This window comes from Rattus norvegicus, chromosome 11 (genome assembly GCF_021556685.1).
Source record: "Rattus norvegicus strain SHRSP/BbbUtx chromosome 11, alternate assembly SHRSP_T2T, whole genome shotgun sequence".
Lineage (NCBI taxonomy): Eukaryota > Metazoa > Chordata > Mammalia > Rodentia > Muridae > Rattus > Rattus norvegicus.
Genome location: NC_141544.1, coordinates 54,183,614 through 54,199,828, shown reverse-complemented (window position 1 = coordinate 54,199,828; position 16,215 = coordinate 54,183,614). Strand labels below are relative to the sequence as shown.

Genomic DNA, 16,215 nt, shown 5'->3' with positions numbered 1-16,215 from the left:
CCATATGAGAGGAAAAAATGTGATAGTTGTCATTCTGAGATGACAATTAGCTTAATATGTCTATCTTAAGTTATGTCCAATTTCCTGCAAATAGCATACTTCATTCTTGTCTATGACTGAAAATGTTCTACTGGCAATACATGCCATGTTTTTTAGCTAATCCTCTGTTGCCAGACACAAAGGTTGGTTCTGTTGGCGAGCTGTTTTGAATAGTGCTGCAATCAATAGCAATGTGCAAATACCTTTGTGTTGTACTGGGTTGGAGTGCCACTGGTGGCCATGCAGCATCTGCAGAGAATAGCATATGAGTGCTTCACCAATGGTATTCTACTGTGGCGAGGCCAATGGAGACTCCTCAGACTCTAGTGTAGAAAGGCCCATTGAATCCCTTTCTCACTTGGCAAGGACCTGAGGTGAATTTGGTGGCCACTGTGCTTATTCCATAGATTGTGTGGGCTACAAGCTCTCCTGGCTTTTGCTATACTGTTTCTACTAATAGCAATATTTGGTTTTATTTTGTTAGTCATGGACCAAGGTCAGGATCATGCAGGGTGAAAGTCCTGTGGGTGATTCTTTCGAGAGTTAAAACCCTCCTCTCCTCACTCTACGTCTATCAATCCTCTGGATGGGACAAGAACTCATATCCCTAGAGAAACAGCTACAATCACATTGGGTAAGCCTCTGGCAGTTGTAGACAATAGTGGCTCCTGCTTGCATAACTCTTCTGAGGAAGCTATGTCTCATCAACAATGATTTCAAATGGGGAAGGTATGTCTGATGAATAGAGACTTAAAAATGGTTCTTGGAAAGACAGTATCAGGAGTTGATAGGTGCATATTAGGAAAGGCTGTTTGGCACAATGAGTACGTCTCTGTCTGCAATTTAAAAAGGACTATGACAGAGGGGTACTATTTGATGACTGGACTTACACCCACAAGTGTTTAATCTGTCTCTCACCTTGTATAACTGTGTAATGCAAATGTGGTTGCATTTGCTACCGGTTGGCTATAGGCTCATGTCTACAGGACATACCTGGCTAGACATTTATGTTTGGCTTGCTGAAACTGTGCTTTTTGAAATGCACATTTTTGTTTTAGGGGGGAGGTGATTGGGCCAGCGGAGAAGGAGGAAGGGAAACTTTTGAGGGCTTTTTGTAGTGATGGGGCTTCTACAATACTGATGTTATGGAATTTTTTAAATAAACATTGATGTCACTCCTTGGGAGAGCAGGACTGTGATCGTATAAATAAAAATGGCGCGAGCTATTCAGGGCCACTTGCTTGAAAGACAACAGGTGCCAACATCTTCATCTGCAGCAATTCCCCTTCCCTGTCCCAGGACCAGAGCCTTCAGCAAGGTCTCCAGCAAGTCTTTCAGCCTAGTATACAGGGTAGGGTATATAGTAGGGTTAATGGTGGTTCTATTTTGAGGTTTTTGATTAACCTCATATTGATTTCCATAGTGAGTGGATGAGTTTACATTTATACCAGCAGTGTATGAGGTCTCCTTTCTGTCCACATCCTTCCCATCATTTGGTATTTGTTTTCTGTATGAATGTCAATATAGGGGTGAGAAGGAATCTTAAGGTAGTTTTATTTGCATTTCTTCATTGCATAGGGATTTTACGTCTACTTGTAATTCGCCTTTTGAGACCCCATCTTCATTTCATTAGCCCCTTTATCAAACGGGTTATTTGATTTCTAAAGCTTTTAGAGTTCTTTGTCTCTTTCCGTAAAATAATTTTTACATTAGTGAGGCACGCAGGTACTGAGAAGATATTCTCTCCATATGCGATGTTGACAATGACTTGTAAGGAGAAGCAGATTAATATCAATTTAATCAGAAAACTCATAATATAGAAATTCATCACACTTAGAGTCATGAAGCCTTATGCTTGGATTTTTCTTTTTTTTTTTCTTTTTTTTCAAAGCTGAGGACCGAACCCAGGGCCTTGCACTTGCTAGGCAAGCGCTCTACCACTGAGCTAAATCCCCAACCTTTGGTAAACTTTAAAATAGTCAGTACAGTTCTTTTAGCAACTGTAGGAGGTACACACTCTACACCATGTCATTACACAGATGGATGGGCAAAGACCCAGGAAATCTATTACCATATTCAAAGACCCACAGCCAGTATGAGGCAGAGTAGACATTAACAGGCATAGACATCCAGATTTTCACAGTGGTAGTGATGGTAGCCACCACCAATTAAACCTTTGCCACTTCCTAGACTGTCAGGTCCCTATGGGGTCCATAATTGGAGCTGGAAAATGATAGCTTTCAAAAGATAATTCCTAAAGTATACCATTTATAGGCTCATGATATAAAAGATTCCTATCTTTTAATTATTGATTCTTTATATCATAATTTATTCCTGGTTCAGTAGAATAAAAAAACTATCTGAAACTAACATTTTCACCTATTTTTTTATCAGCCATTTGATCCAATTTTCAGCAGTAATTTACATTGAAGTGTCTGCTCTATTATTTTCTGTTATATTGGCTCTGGGTAGTTGTTACAAAGAATGTAACACCTACCTCTGCTACATTAGGTAATGAGTCATTTTGATATGTATTTGATAAAAATGTATTTTGAAAAAAAATAATGGAAAGACATAAGTGTATATGCATTTGAACACTGTAGGTAGCCCTGATAAATTATTCTAAAATAATTTAGAGCATTTGCAGGTAATGAACTTAAGGCATAAAACAGAATACTCTGAATGAACATAGCAGAGAGAAAACAGCTCATGTTCCCAAACTATGAATTTCATTTTCCTTTAAGAGCACAGTTGGTCAAGAGCGTGCGCTGTAAAAGTAGATTCCATTTATTACAACCCGAAGATGTTGCTGAATTCAGCTTCAGGGTTTGAATCTGGACATTGAGTCAAGTCACAGTACAAATAAATCATCCCTACCAACATACAGAGCAGTTGGAAGGCAAGAACAGGAACCAATCAAAACAAGTGGAAATGAGATCACGGGAGACAGACTAGATGCAAATGGAAAATGTCCAAATGGCAGGGAACAGAAAATGAGGTGAAAATAAAAGGAGAGACAACACCTTTCAAATGGAAAAAAAAACTCAGCCATTTCATAACCACAGATAATGCTTATGCCTTTTGTTAGATATATTAAAGAGTACACTGGCATGCAAATATGTCGCTTCTCCTGGGGATAAAAACATCTACTGCAGTGAGTATCTTTATATTTCATTTTTCGCTGTCAATGTGTATTTTCCAGGCATATTATGGTGCTTTAAATCTTAACATGCGGTGAACACACTTTGGAAAATAATGTTATCACATTTCCTTAGCTTTATTTTGTTCCCCTTTATATTTACATGGAGTCATCTTCAACAGAATGATTTTTAAGTTTTTTTGTTTTAAATATAACAGTGCTGAGGGGATCTTATTCTTCCTTTTCCTCCTTAAATAGCCAAGTGAACATGAGAGACAAAATTGGCAGGATTTTGGTAAATGCCCAGCAATATAGGGATTCAGCACTTTAGGAGATGCACAAAATGCCCTACTAAATTGGTAAATGCGATATGGCTTCATGACTAGCTATAAATGACAATTGAGTTTTGCTTTTTACTTCTCTACTCATAGTTTTATATATATATATATATATTCATTCATATATCTAGCAAATTTATAGGAGAAATCAATTATATTATTATTGTGTACATCCTATTCCCTCAGTAATGCTTTAATGCATCACAGAATCAAAGAAATGCACCAGAAGAAAATGCTGTCATTCTCCACAGAAAACTCATGCATGACACTATGCAAAAATTAATTTATGATGAATGATTTCAAGCCTAGGTCTCAGAATAACTTATTTAAATGACATCAGGAAAACTCACAAAAACTCACCCGCAAAAAGGAGTCTAGAGATCCATTCTCCATATACTCTACCACGATCATTACTGGCCGGCCTGCAAGAGAGCAATGGATACACAATTAGAGCCATTACAGGGGGGTGTGCTGCAGGTAGAGATCTACAGTAGCTAATTTATTTGTACTGTTAAAAGACGAACCAAGAGGCCCAAGTCATAGTTTAAGTGGTCACTGCTGCTGCCCTTGAAGTTTGGCACAATTTCCATGATGGTACAGTACTTCCCCTCCTGACTTACATTAGAGTGGGCAGTTCTGAAATTATTTCTAAATCAAAGCAGAAAGGAGAAATTCATAAATCCTCCTTAAGTCCTTATAAAAGATCAGCCATAGACTGCTTTTAAGGGATTCTGAGCAGAATGATTTTCAGTAGATTGATGAGTGTTGCACACTGGGAAGGATTTGTACGCATGCCTGATCATCTGTTTATTGCACACAGATTTGATAAACAGAAGGACGATGGCAGTGCATGAAAAGCAGGCAACTCTGCCTTGTAGTCAAATGCAGATGCGAAGATCAGAAAGAGGGCGTCATTTACTTCTCTTTCGATCACATCAATTGTTACAGTGCCCAATACGTCTCTATTAGGTGGAGTATTTGACACAAATAACTTTGATTTGTTTCAAAGGAGGGAATGTATTTGCTCTTTCCAATTGCACGGGTTTAAAAGATAAAATTTCAATTGAGTGGAAAATGATATTTACCCAAAATAGGAATCTATCAATGCTTAGTTTTTCTTTCTACATTATTTCTATTTCTTATTAGAATTCTTGATGATTCAATCTGAATGGCATATAGCTATTTTTATGACACACACACACACAAAATGATCTGGAAAGAAACTGTGCCAATGCCAAGGACGAAAATGTTGAACTCCGATTTCAAGCCTTTTTTTTTTTTTTTTTTTTTTTTTTTGTCTTCTGAGCTCAAAGTCTTGCAGGTTAGAAAGGGTAGCCACCAGAAATTGCTTCAGTGTATGCAAATGCTAGATTTTACATTTGAATGTATATTTTAAAGAAAGATGAGCTAAAGGTTAAAAGGTGCAATAAAGCTCCAAATTTATCATGCATAGAATTCAAACTTAAGGAATTTTCCCATTTAGAGAGAATATTAACTTATGTTCTATAATGCCCCCCAAAGCTGTTAATCTTACCCATATGAACAAGGAACTTTATCACCAATTATAGAGGTGAGATGAGCTGTCAGCACTGTTATAGATAAAAATCAAGAAGACGTGGTTTAAACCTGAAAACTTGACATTCTGTCTTTTATTTGTCCACTGATTTTAGGGAGCCCAAAAGTAAAAATCTTAAGCTAACACTTAAGTAGAAAAGTTGGAAAGATAAAAACGCCAGCTTTGTACCTCGACATCCAATTCTGAGCAAAAATTCAAGCTAGAATGCTATTGGGTTATGAGCGTTTAGGAGGAATGTCGAGTTATTGCTCTGGGCATCTGAATCATCCTCTTTGTATGTTTCATGCCTCTGTAAACATCTCTTGACTGTTGCTGTCCAGTGTTCATTTTTAAGCATCTCTTTCTTAATAACATGAGTGTTATTAGAATCAAAAGAGCTTTTATAAACTTCCTTATATTGCTTTTCCCTATTACACCGATAAAGAAATCAAGGGATAGAAAAGTGAACTGTTTCTTGAGCCTAAAGCCAGTAAGGAGCATTATTAGGTAGCATGTCTGGTGCTTGGGGTCTTTGAACCTCTATGGATGGCATGGTTGCACCTTGGAAAAGATTACTGGATGATAGGTCTGCATCTCTTCTGGTTAATCATTCTCTCCAGTGAAGGACATCACCTTCCTAACCTTCCTTGCTATCCTTAGCTCTATGACTTTCACTTGCTCTATTATACCTTCTGCTTTCCATTTTCTTATCTACCTGTCGGAGTTATTTCTTAACTTGTTCCTCTCTGTAATACTTCCATAATGCCCCCAACCACATGCCAGAATTTAAATACTGCATATTCATGCAAGGTTTTGTGCTGATGTTTCCCATAAACTCCCATCTCCACTGCTGTGTACCCTATGATACTATGCTTGGCTTTGGTCACATTGCTTGGCTTCCTCTTTTTCCTGTGGAGATTTGTGTCCTCATTCATTGGATTTCTGAGGGTTGCTTCCTATATGTATGAGCATAGTTGGTACTTCATAAAATTAATTTATGTTTTCTTACTGATTTCACTGTCCTTATGAGATTAACACTAAATTACTTCAATAAGATTCTTTTTCCCCCATTTTTCATTTTCTTTCTTCCATTTTTATTAAATTGTGTAGTTCTTATTTACATTTCAAATGTTATTCCCTTTCCCGGTTTCCTGTCCATCAGTCCCCTAATCCCTCCCCCTCTCCTTCTATATGGGTGTTCCCCTCCCCATCCACCCCCTATTACTCCCCCCCAACTATCCCCTACACTGGGGGTCTAACCTTGGCAGGACCAAAGGCTTCCCCTTCCACTGGTGCTCTTACTAGGCTATTCATTGCTATCTGTGAGGTTGGAGCCCAGGATCAGTCCATGTATAGTCTTTGGGTAGTGGCTTAGTCCCTGGAAGTTCTGGTTGGTTGACATTGTTGTTCTTATGGGGTTGCAAGCTTCAACCTTCAAGCTCTTTCAGTCCTTTCTCTGATTCCTCCAACGGGGGGTCCTCTTCTCAGTTCAGTGATTTGCTGCTAACTCTGTATTTGACATGTTCTGGCTGTGTCTCTCAGGAGAGATCTATATCTGGTTCCTGTCAACACGCACTTGTTAGCTTCATCTATCTTATCTAGTTTTTGGTGACAATATATATATGGGCCACCTATGAGGCAGGCTCTGAATGACTGTTCCTTCAGTCTCTGCTCTAAACTTTTCAACAAGATTCTTAATGATATGAATTCAAAGTATTCTGGGCTTAGTTCTATCTATAACTAATTCTTAGGTAGGTACTTTTGGCACTCTTAAATTCATCAGTGACTAGTTTTACTTCTCATACGAACAATAATGAATTAGATGAAGACTCCCCCTGTTTCTTGTGAATGAGAAGCTTCATTGGAACCATTGTTTTGCATTTTAGGCAGCACTGTCAGTGGAGAGTGGCTGGATTGAAGAAGTGTGGGTTTCTTTTAATTTATAATTTAACCTATAATTTATTTCCTAATGGTTTTCAATAGGAACTATGTAGGTATGTGTGATGGCTATTCCTGATTGTTAACGTGCCTACCTCTGGAATTAACTATAATCCAGAAATGGAGGGCAAAACTGTGATCCAGATCTTAGTGCTGGAAGACACAGGCTTCTGACCTGAATCTTGATATGGAGATCTTGAGGCACAGTGGCCATGAAAAGCTTAGGGCCAGGTATATGCCTTTAATCCCCTGTCTAAAGCAAGGAGATCTCTGAGTTCAAGGACAGTCTTCTTCTGTCTGCCTTTGGATGAAGATGTAGAACTTTCAACTCCTCCCGCTCCATATCTGCCTGTCATGCTCCTGCCTTTAGGATGACGAACTGAGCTCCGAACCAGTGTAAACTAGCCCCAGTTAAATGTCCTTTATAAGAATTGCATTGGTCGAAGTGCAGGCTGACAGGAGCTGGATGTAGATCTCTCCTGAGAGACACAGCCAGAATACAGCAAATACAGAGGCGAATGCCAGCAGCAAACCACTGAACTGAGAATAGGACCCCCGTTGAAGGAATCAGAGAAAGAACTGGAAGAGCTTGAAGGGACTCGAGACCCCATATGTACAACAATGCCAAGCAACCAGAGCTTCCAGGGACTAAGCCACTACCTAAAGACTATACATGGACTGGCCCTGGATTCTGACCTCATAGGTAGCAATGAATATCCTAGTAAGAGCACCAGTGGAAGGGGTAGCCCTGGGTCCTGCTAAGACTGAACCCCCAGTGAACTAGATTGTTGGGGGGAGGGCAGCAATGGGGGGAGGATGGGGAGGGGAACACCCATAAAGAAGGGGAGGGGGAGGGATTAGGGTGATATTTGCCCGGAAACCAGGAAAGGGAATAACACTCGAAATGTATATAAGAAATACTCAAGCTAATAAAAAAAAATGAGAAGCTAGACATTGCCAGAAAAAAAAAAAAAGAATTGCTTTGGTCATGGTGTCTGTCAACAGCAATGGAAACCCTAACTATGACAGTATAATGTGAAGATTAAGCACAAACTAGTGGTCCCCTATTGCATATTTGTCAAAAAACACACAGGGATAAGGGAACTTAGGGAAATTTGGATGCTATCCTTTAGTTCTGTTTTAGGTGAGGAAAGCATTTTGGTAACCATTCTTTTTTTGTCTTGCTTTTTTTCAATATGCACAGTTACATATGTAAATCATATATTCTAAATGTATAACTGCTCCTAGAAGATATACTTGGGAGTAATCGATTCCATTTCTAAATTTTCAAAAATATCTGAGCTCATTCCCTTAGTACATTTTAATTTGTTGCCTCAAATGCCTCATCACAAGGCATCATCCTAGTGACTGAATTGTGTTACCGACAATGAGCAAACTCCTGGATGCTTTAACCACAGTCAGTTCTCAAAATTACCACTTAATTTACAGAAAGTTCATTGGTTTGATATTGAATCTCACAGGACACCCAAAGTTATTGTTTTCAAGATTGTAAAATTACAAATATCCAAATATTGTTAAGGGTGGTCTCAACTACATAAGAACCAAAATCTGGTTTTTAGCAGGAGTCCCACACCCGCGGATCTCTGCCCTCAGCAGCTCTCTGCTCCCAAACCCCGTGGGAGAGAGCCCTCACCGCCTGGTGAGGTGGGCACACCTGAGACTGCAGAGCGGAAGAGACCACCAACACTGCCCACCTCTGCCCACATCCCTGGCCCAAGAGGAAACTGTAAACAGCCTCTGGATTCCCTTGGATAAGGGCACAGCAGCAGCAGGTCCCCTGCCTCTGAGACACCCCGGAACCTGAAGGGACCGACCAGATAAACAGTTCTCTGCACCCAAATCCCATGGGAGGGAGAGCTAAACCTTCAGAGAGGCAGACACGCCTGGGAAACAAGAAAAGACTGCACTCTGCACACATTACTGATTCCAGAGGAAAACACCAAACGCCATCTGGAACCCTGGTGCACAGAAGTTCCCGGAAAGGGCGGCATAGATCTTCCTGGATGCTGCCCCGACAGAGAGCTCATAAGCAACACCCCACAAGCAAACTTGAGCCTCGGGACCACAGGTAAGACCAACTTTTCTGCTCCAAGCGACCTGCCAGGTGAACTCAAGACACAGGCCCACAGGAACAGCTGAAGAACTGTAGATAGGAAAAACTACACGCCCGAAAGCAGAACACTCTGTCCCCATAACTAGCTGAAAGAAAACAGGAAAACAGGTCTACAGCACCCCTGACACACAGGCTTATAGGACAGTCTAGCCACTGTCAGAAATAGAAGAACAAAGTAACACTAGAGATAATCTGATGGCGAGAGGCAAACGCAGGAATCCAAGCAACAGAAACCAAGACTACATGGCATCATCAGAGCCCAATTCTCCCACCAAAGCAAACATGGAATATCCAAATACACCAGAAAAGCAAGATCTAGTTTCAAAATCATATTTGATCATGATGCTGGGGGACTTCAAGAAAGACGTGAAGAACTCCCTTAGAGAAACACAGGAAAACATTAATAAACAAGTAGAAGCCTACAGAGAGGAAACACAAAAATCCCTGAAAGAATTCCAGGAAAACACAATCAAACAGTTGAAGGAATTAAAAATGGAAATAGAAGCAATCAAGAAAGAACACATGGAAACAACCCTGGATATAGAAAACCAAAAGAAGAGACAAGGAGCTGTAGATACGAGCTTCACCAACAGAATACAAGAGATGGAAGAGAGAATCTCAGGAGCAGAAGATTCCATAGAAATGATCGACTCAACTGTCAAAGATAATGTAAAGCAGAAAAAGCTGCTGGTCCAAAACATACAGGAAATCCAGGACTCAATGAGAAGATCAAACCTAAGGATAATAGGTATAGAAGAGAGTGAAGATCCCCAGCTCAAAGGACCAGTAAATATCTTCAACAAAATCATAGAAGAAAACTTCCCTAACCTAAAAAAAGAGATACCCATAAGCATACAAGAAGCCGACAGAGCTCCAAATAGATTGGACCAGAAAAGAAACTCCTCCCGTCACATAATAGTCAAAACACCAAACGCACAAAATAAAGAAAGAATATTAAAAGCAGTAAGGGAAAAAGGTCAAGTAACATATACAGGCAGACCTATCAGAATCACACCAGACTTTTCGCCAGAAACTATGAAAGCCAGATGATCCTGGACAGATCTCATACAGACTCTAAGAGAACACAAATGCCAGCCCAGGTTACTGTATCCTGCAAAACTCTCAATTAACATAGATGGAGAAACCAAGATATTCCATGACAAAACCAAATTTACACAATATCTTTCTACAAATCCAGCACTACAAAGGATAATAAATGGTAAAGCCCAACATAAGGAGGCAAGCTACACCCTAGAAGAAGCAAGAAACTAATCGTCTTGGCAACAAAACAAAGAGAAGAAAAGCACACAAACATAACCTCACATCCAAATATGAAGATAACAGGAAGCAATAATCACTATTCCTTAATATCTCTCAACATCAATGGCCTCAACTCGCCAATAAAAAGGCATAGATTAACAAACTGGATACGCAACGAGGACCATGCATTCTGTTGCCTACAGGAAACACACCTCAGAGAAAAAGACAGACACTACCTCAGAGTGAAAGGCTGGAAAACAACTTTCCAAACAAATGGTCGGAAAAAGCAAGCTGGAGTAGCCATGCTAATATCAAATAAAATCAATTTCCAACTAAAAGTCATCAAAAAAGATAAGGAAGGACACTTCATATTCATCAAAGGAAAAATCCACCAAGATGAACTCTCAATCCTAAATATCTATGCCCCAAATACAAGGGCAGCTACATACGTAAAAGAAACCTTACTAAAGCTCAAAACACACATTGCACCTCACACAATAATAGTAGGAGATTTCAACACCCCACTCTCATCAATGGACAGATCATGGAAACAGAAATTAAACAGAGACGTAGACAGACTAAGAGAAGTCATGAGCCAAATGGACTTAATGGATATTTATAGAACATTCTATCCTAAAGCAAAAGGATATACCTTCTTCTCAGCTCCTCATGGTACTTTCTCCAAAATTGACCATATAATTGGTCAAAAACGGGCCTCAACAGGTACAGAAAGATAGAAATATTCCCATGCGTGCTATCAGACCATCTCGGCCTAAAACTGGTCTTCAATAACAATAAGGGAAGAACGCCCACATTTACGTGGAAATTGAACAATGCTCTACTCAATGATAACCTGGTCAAGGAAGAAATAAAGAAAGAAATTAAAGACGTTTTAGAATTTAATGAAAATGAAGGTACAACATACCCAAACTTATGGGACACAATGAAAGCTGTGCTAAGAGGAAAACTCATAGCGCTGAGTGCCTGCAGAAAGAAACAGGAAAGAGCATATGTCAGCAGCTTGACAGCACACCTAAAAGCTCTAGAACAAAAAGAAGCAAATACACCCAGGAGGAGTAGAAGGCAGGAAATAATCAAACTCAGAGCTGAAATCAACCAAGTAGAAACAAAAAGGACCATAGAAAGAATCAACAGAACCAAAAGTTGGTTCTTTGAGAAAATCAACAAGATAGATAAACCCTTAGCCAGACTAACGAGAGGACATGGAGAGTGTGTCCAAATTAACAAAATCAGAAATGAAAAGGGAGACATAACTACAGATTCAGAGGAAATTCAAAAAATCATCAGATCTTACTATAAAAGCCTATATTCAACAAAACTTGAAAATCTGCAGGAAATGGACAATTTCCTAGACAGATACTAGGTACTGAAGTTAAAGCAGGAACAGATAAACCAGTTAAACAACTCCATACCTCCTAAGGAAATAGAAGCAGTCATTAAAGGTCTCCCAACCAAAAAGAGCCCAGGTCCAGACGGGTTTAGTGCAGAATTCTATCAGACATTCATAGAAGACCTCATACCAATACTATCCAAACTATTCCACAAAATTAAAACAGATGGAGCCCTACCGAATTCCTTCTATGAAGCCACAATGACTCTTATACCTAAGCCACACAGAGACCCAACAAAGAAAGAGAACTTCAGACCAATTTCCCTTATGAATATCGACACAAAAATACTCAATAAAATTCTGGCAAACCGAATCCAAGAGCACATCAAAACAATCATCCACCATGATCATGTAGGCTTCATCCCAGGCATGCAGGGATGGTTTAATATATGGAAAACCATCAACGTGATCCATTATATAAACAAACTGAAAGAACAAAACCACATGATCATTTCATTAGATACTGAGGAAGCATTTGACAAAATTCAACACCCCTCCATGATAAAAGTCCTGAAAAGAATAGGAATTCAAGTCCCATACCTAAACATAGTAAAAGCCATATACAGCAAACCAGTTGCTAACATTCAACTAAATGGAGAGAAACTTGAAGCAATCCCCCTAAAAATCAGGGACTAGACAAGGCTGCCCACTCTCTCCCTACTTATTCAATATAGTTCTTGAAGTTCTCGCCAGAGCAATCAGACAACAAAAGAAGGTCAAGGGGATACAGATTGGAAAAGAAGAGGTCAAAATATCACTATTAGCAGATGACATGATAGTATATTTAAGTGATCCCAAAAGTTCCACCAGAGAACTACTAAAGCTGATAAACAACTTCAGCAAAGTGGCTGGGTATAAAATTAACTCAAATAAATCAGTAGCCTTCCTCTACACAAAAGAGAAACAAGCCGAGAAAGAAATTAGGGAAACGACACCCTTCATAATAGACCCAAATAATATAAAGTACCTCAGTGTGACTTTAACCAAGCAAGTAAAAGATTTGTACAACATGAACTTCAAGACACTGAAGAAAGAAATTGAAGAAGACCTCAGAAGATGGAAAGATCTCCCATGCTCATGGATTGGCAGGATTAATATAGTAAAAATGACCATTTTACCAAAAGCGATCTACAGATTCAATGCAATCCCCATCAAAATACCAATCCAATGCTTCAAATAGTTAGACAGAACAATTTGCAAATTCATCTGGAATAACAAAAAACCCAGGATAGCTAAAGCTATCCTCAACAATGAAAGGACTTCAGGGGGAATCACTATCCCTGAACTCAAGCAGTATTACAGAGCAATAGTGATAAAACCTGTATGGTATTGGTACAGAGACAGACAGATAGACCAATGGAACAGATATGAAGACCTAGAAATGAACCCACACACCTATGGGCACTTGATTTTTGACAAAGGAACCAAAACCAATCAATGGAAAAAAGATAGCATTTTCAGCAAATGGTGCTTGTTCAACTGGAGGTCAACATGTAGAAGAATGCAGATCGATCCATGCTTATCACCCTGTACAAAACTTAAGTCCAAGTGGATCAAGGACCTCCACATCAAACCAGATACACTCAAGCTAATAGAAGAAAAACTAGGGCAGCATCTCGAACACCTGGGCACTGGAAAAATTTCCTGAACAAAACACCAGTGGCTTATGCTCTAAGATCAAAAATCGACAAATGGGATCTCATAAAACTGCAAAGCTACTGTAAGGCAAAGGACACTGTGGTTAGGACAAAATGGCAACCAACAGATTGGGAAAAGATCTTTACCAATCCTACAACAGATAGAGGCCTTATATCCAAAATATACAAAGAACTCAGGAAGTTAGACCGCAGGGAGACAAATAACCGTATTAAAAAATGGGGTTCAGAGCTAAAGAAAGAATTCACAGCTGAGGAATGCCGAATGGCTGAGAAACACATAAAGAAATGTTCAACATCTTTAGTCATAAGGGAAATGCAAATCAAAACAACCCTGAGATTTCACCTCACACCTGTGAGAATGGCTAAGATCAAAAACTCAGGTGACAGCAGATGCTGGCGAGGATGTGGAGAAAGAGGAACACTCCTCCATTGTTGGTGGGATTGCAGACTGGTATAACCATTCTGGAAATAAGTCTGGAGGTTCCTCAGAAAATTGGACATTGAACTGCCTGAGGATCCAGCTATACCTCTCTTGGGCATATACCCAAAAGATGCCCCAACATATAAAAAAGACACGTGCTCCACTATGTTCATTGCAGCCTTATTTATAATAGCCAGAAGCTGGAAAGAACCCAGATGCCCTTCAACAGAGGAATGGATACTGAAAATGTGGTACATCTACACAATGGAATATTACTCAGCTATCAAAAACAATGACTTTATGAAATTTGTAGGCAAATGGTTGGAACTGGAAAATATCATCCTGAGTGAGCTAACCCAATCACAGAAAAACACACATGGTATGCACTCATTGATAAGTGGCTATTAGCCCAAATGCTTGAATTACCCTAGATGCCTAGAACAAATGAAACTCAAGACAGATGATCAAAATGTGAATGCTTCACTCCTTCTTTAAAAGGGGAACAGGAATACCCTTGGCAGGAATAGAGAGGCAAAGATTAAAACAGACACAGAAGGAACACCCATTCAGAGCCTGCCCCACATGTGGCCCATACATATACAGCCACCCAATTTGACAAGATGGATGAAGCAAAGAAGTGCAGACCGACAGGAGCCGGATGTAGATCTCTCCTGAGAGACACAGCCACAATACAGCAAATACAGAGGCGAATGCCAGCAGCAAACCACTGAACTGAGAATAGGACCCCCGTTGAAGGAATGAGAGAAAGAACTGGAAGAGCTTGAAGGGGCTCGAGACCCCATATGTACAACAATGCCAAGCAACCAGAGTTTCCAGGGAATAAGCCACTACCTAAAGACTATACATGGACTGACCCTGGACTCTGACCTCATAGGTAGCAATGAATATTCTAGTAAGATCACCAGTGGAAGGGGAAGCCCTGGGTCCTGCTAAGACTGAACCCCCAGTGAACTAGATTGTTGGGGGGAGGGTGGCAATGGGGGGAGGATGTGGAGGGGAACACCATGAAGAAGGGGAAGGGAAGGGATTAGGGTGATATTTGCCTGGAAACCGGGAAAGGGAATAACACTGGAAATGTAAATAAGAAATACTCAAGTTAATAAAAAAAATAAAATAAACAACCAAAATCTGAGAAATCACTTATTTATATTAATTAATCACAAAATTCCTTTTTTATCCTTTCTATTATAAAGGACAATAACTATCTTCTTTGATTTGGAATATTAGGTACATATATATATATATATATAGAATACATGCATGTATACATATGTCAATACACATATGTAATAAATGTTATATATTTAATTTTTTCAAGTACTTCCTAACACCTATGAGTTTGATTAAGGAGGTCTGTGGAATCCATACAATTAGAAGACTCAACTATTCTCATGATAGTATTAAAGAAAGAAGACAAAAGCGTCCTTTAAATTTCTCATAAAAATCTCAGAGAAACTCTTTGCTAGTTAAATAGAGTTTCTTCAGAGGAGATTTGTGACAGAGGGGATTACAGAAATTCGCCATTTTTATATAAGTAATGAGCCTGTGTGGGATGTGGTGTTTTGAATCAGCGCAGCAATTTCTAATGTGCAGCCAGTAAAATGAAGAATCGAAGGAAACCTCAACAACCTCAGAACTCTATTACAGAGTTAAATCATTCTAGCTTATTTAACATTCGATCATGTCTACGTTTTGTCTACCCGGCTATAAACTTGCAGTGATAACTTGGATTGACAGAGCGCTGGTATTTTTTCTACTCACATGCAATTCAGCCCTCCTTGAGCCAGTTACTTTATCTACAGTTCCTCCCTGCCTGTTTTATAGAGAGTGAATTACAACTATAATCTCTTCCCGGTTTGATAATAAATGAAATCATTTCCTTATCCATGTAACGCTTTCCACAGATATGGATAATATAAATCTGAAAGATATAATGTATTAAATTATTATTTTTCTTCACATAATGACTGCTAAAATTGTTGTATTTTTAAAGTGTTGCTCAGTGAGTATCAGAACCTCTCCCAAGCAGAACTCAGCTTTCGTGACTTTGAATCTTGAGTTTTACATTTATGAATTAGAATTTAATGTATTTTAATCTAATGTTTTAATACTTATATATAAAAATCAGATACTTCCCAGGTACTATGTGACATTTCAGTACTATGTGATGTTTCAATGAAAATACATTGTACAATATTTTATTAAGAATAAAATATGTTTCCTTAAGCCTTGTGTGTTTTTCATAGGGGAAACATTCAAAATCCTTTTGAAGCATTTTGGAACATATAGCGAATTGTCATT

General features: G+C 39.1%; 1 protein-coding gene across 1 annotated transcript in view; it reads right to left on the bottom strand.

Annotated features, from left to right (window-relative positions):
* The window catches only part of Epha6 (Eph receptor A6), a 962,116-nt gene that overhangs the window by 187,601 nt on the left and 758,300 nt on the right, over positions 1 to 16,215 (bottom strand). Inside the window, 1 exon segment of the mRNA NM_001419529.1 lies at positions 3,877 to 3,938. Coding sequence (NP_001406458.1) covers positions 3,877 to 3,938 — 62 coding nt within the window.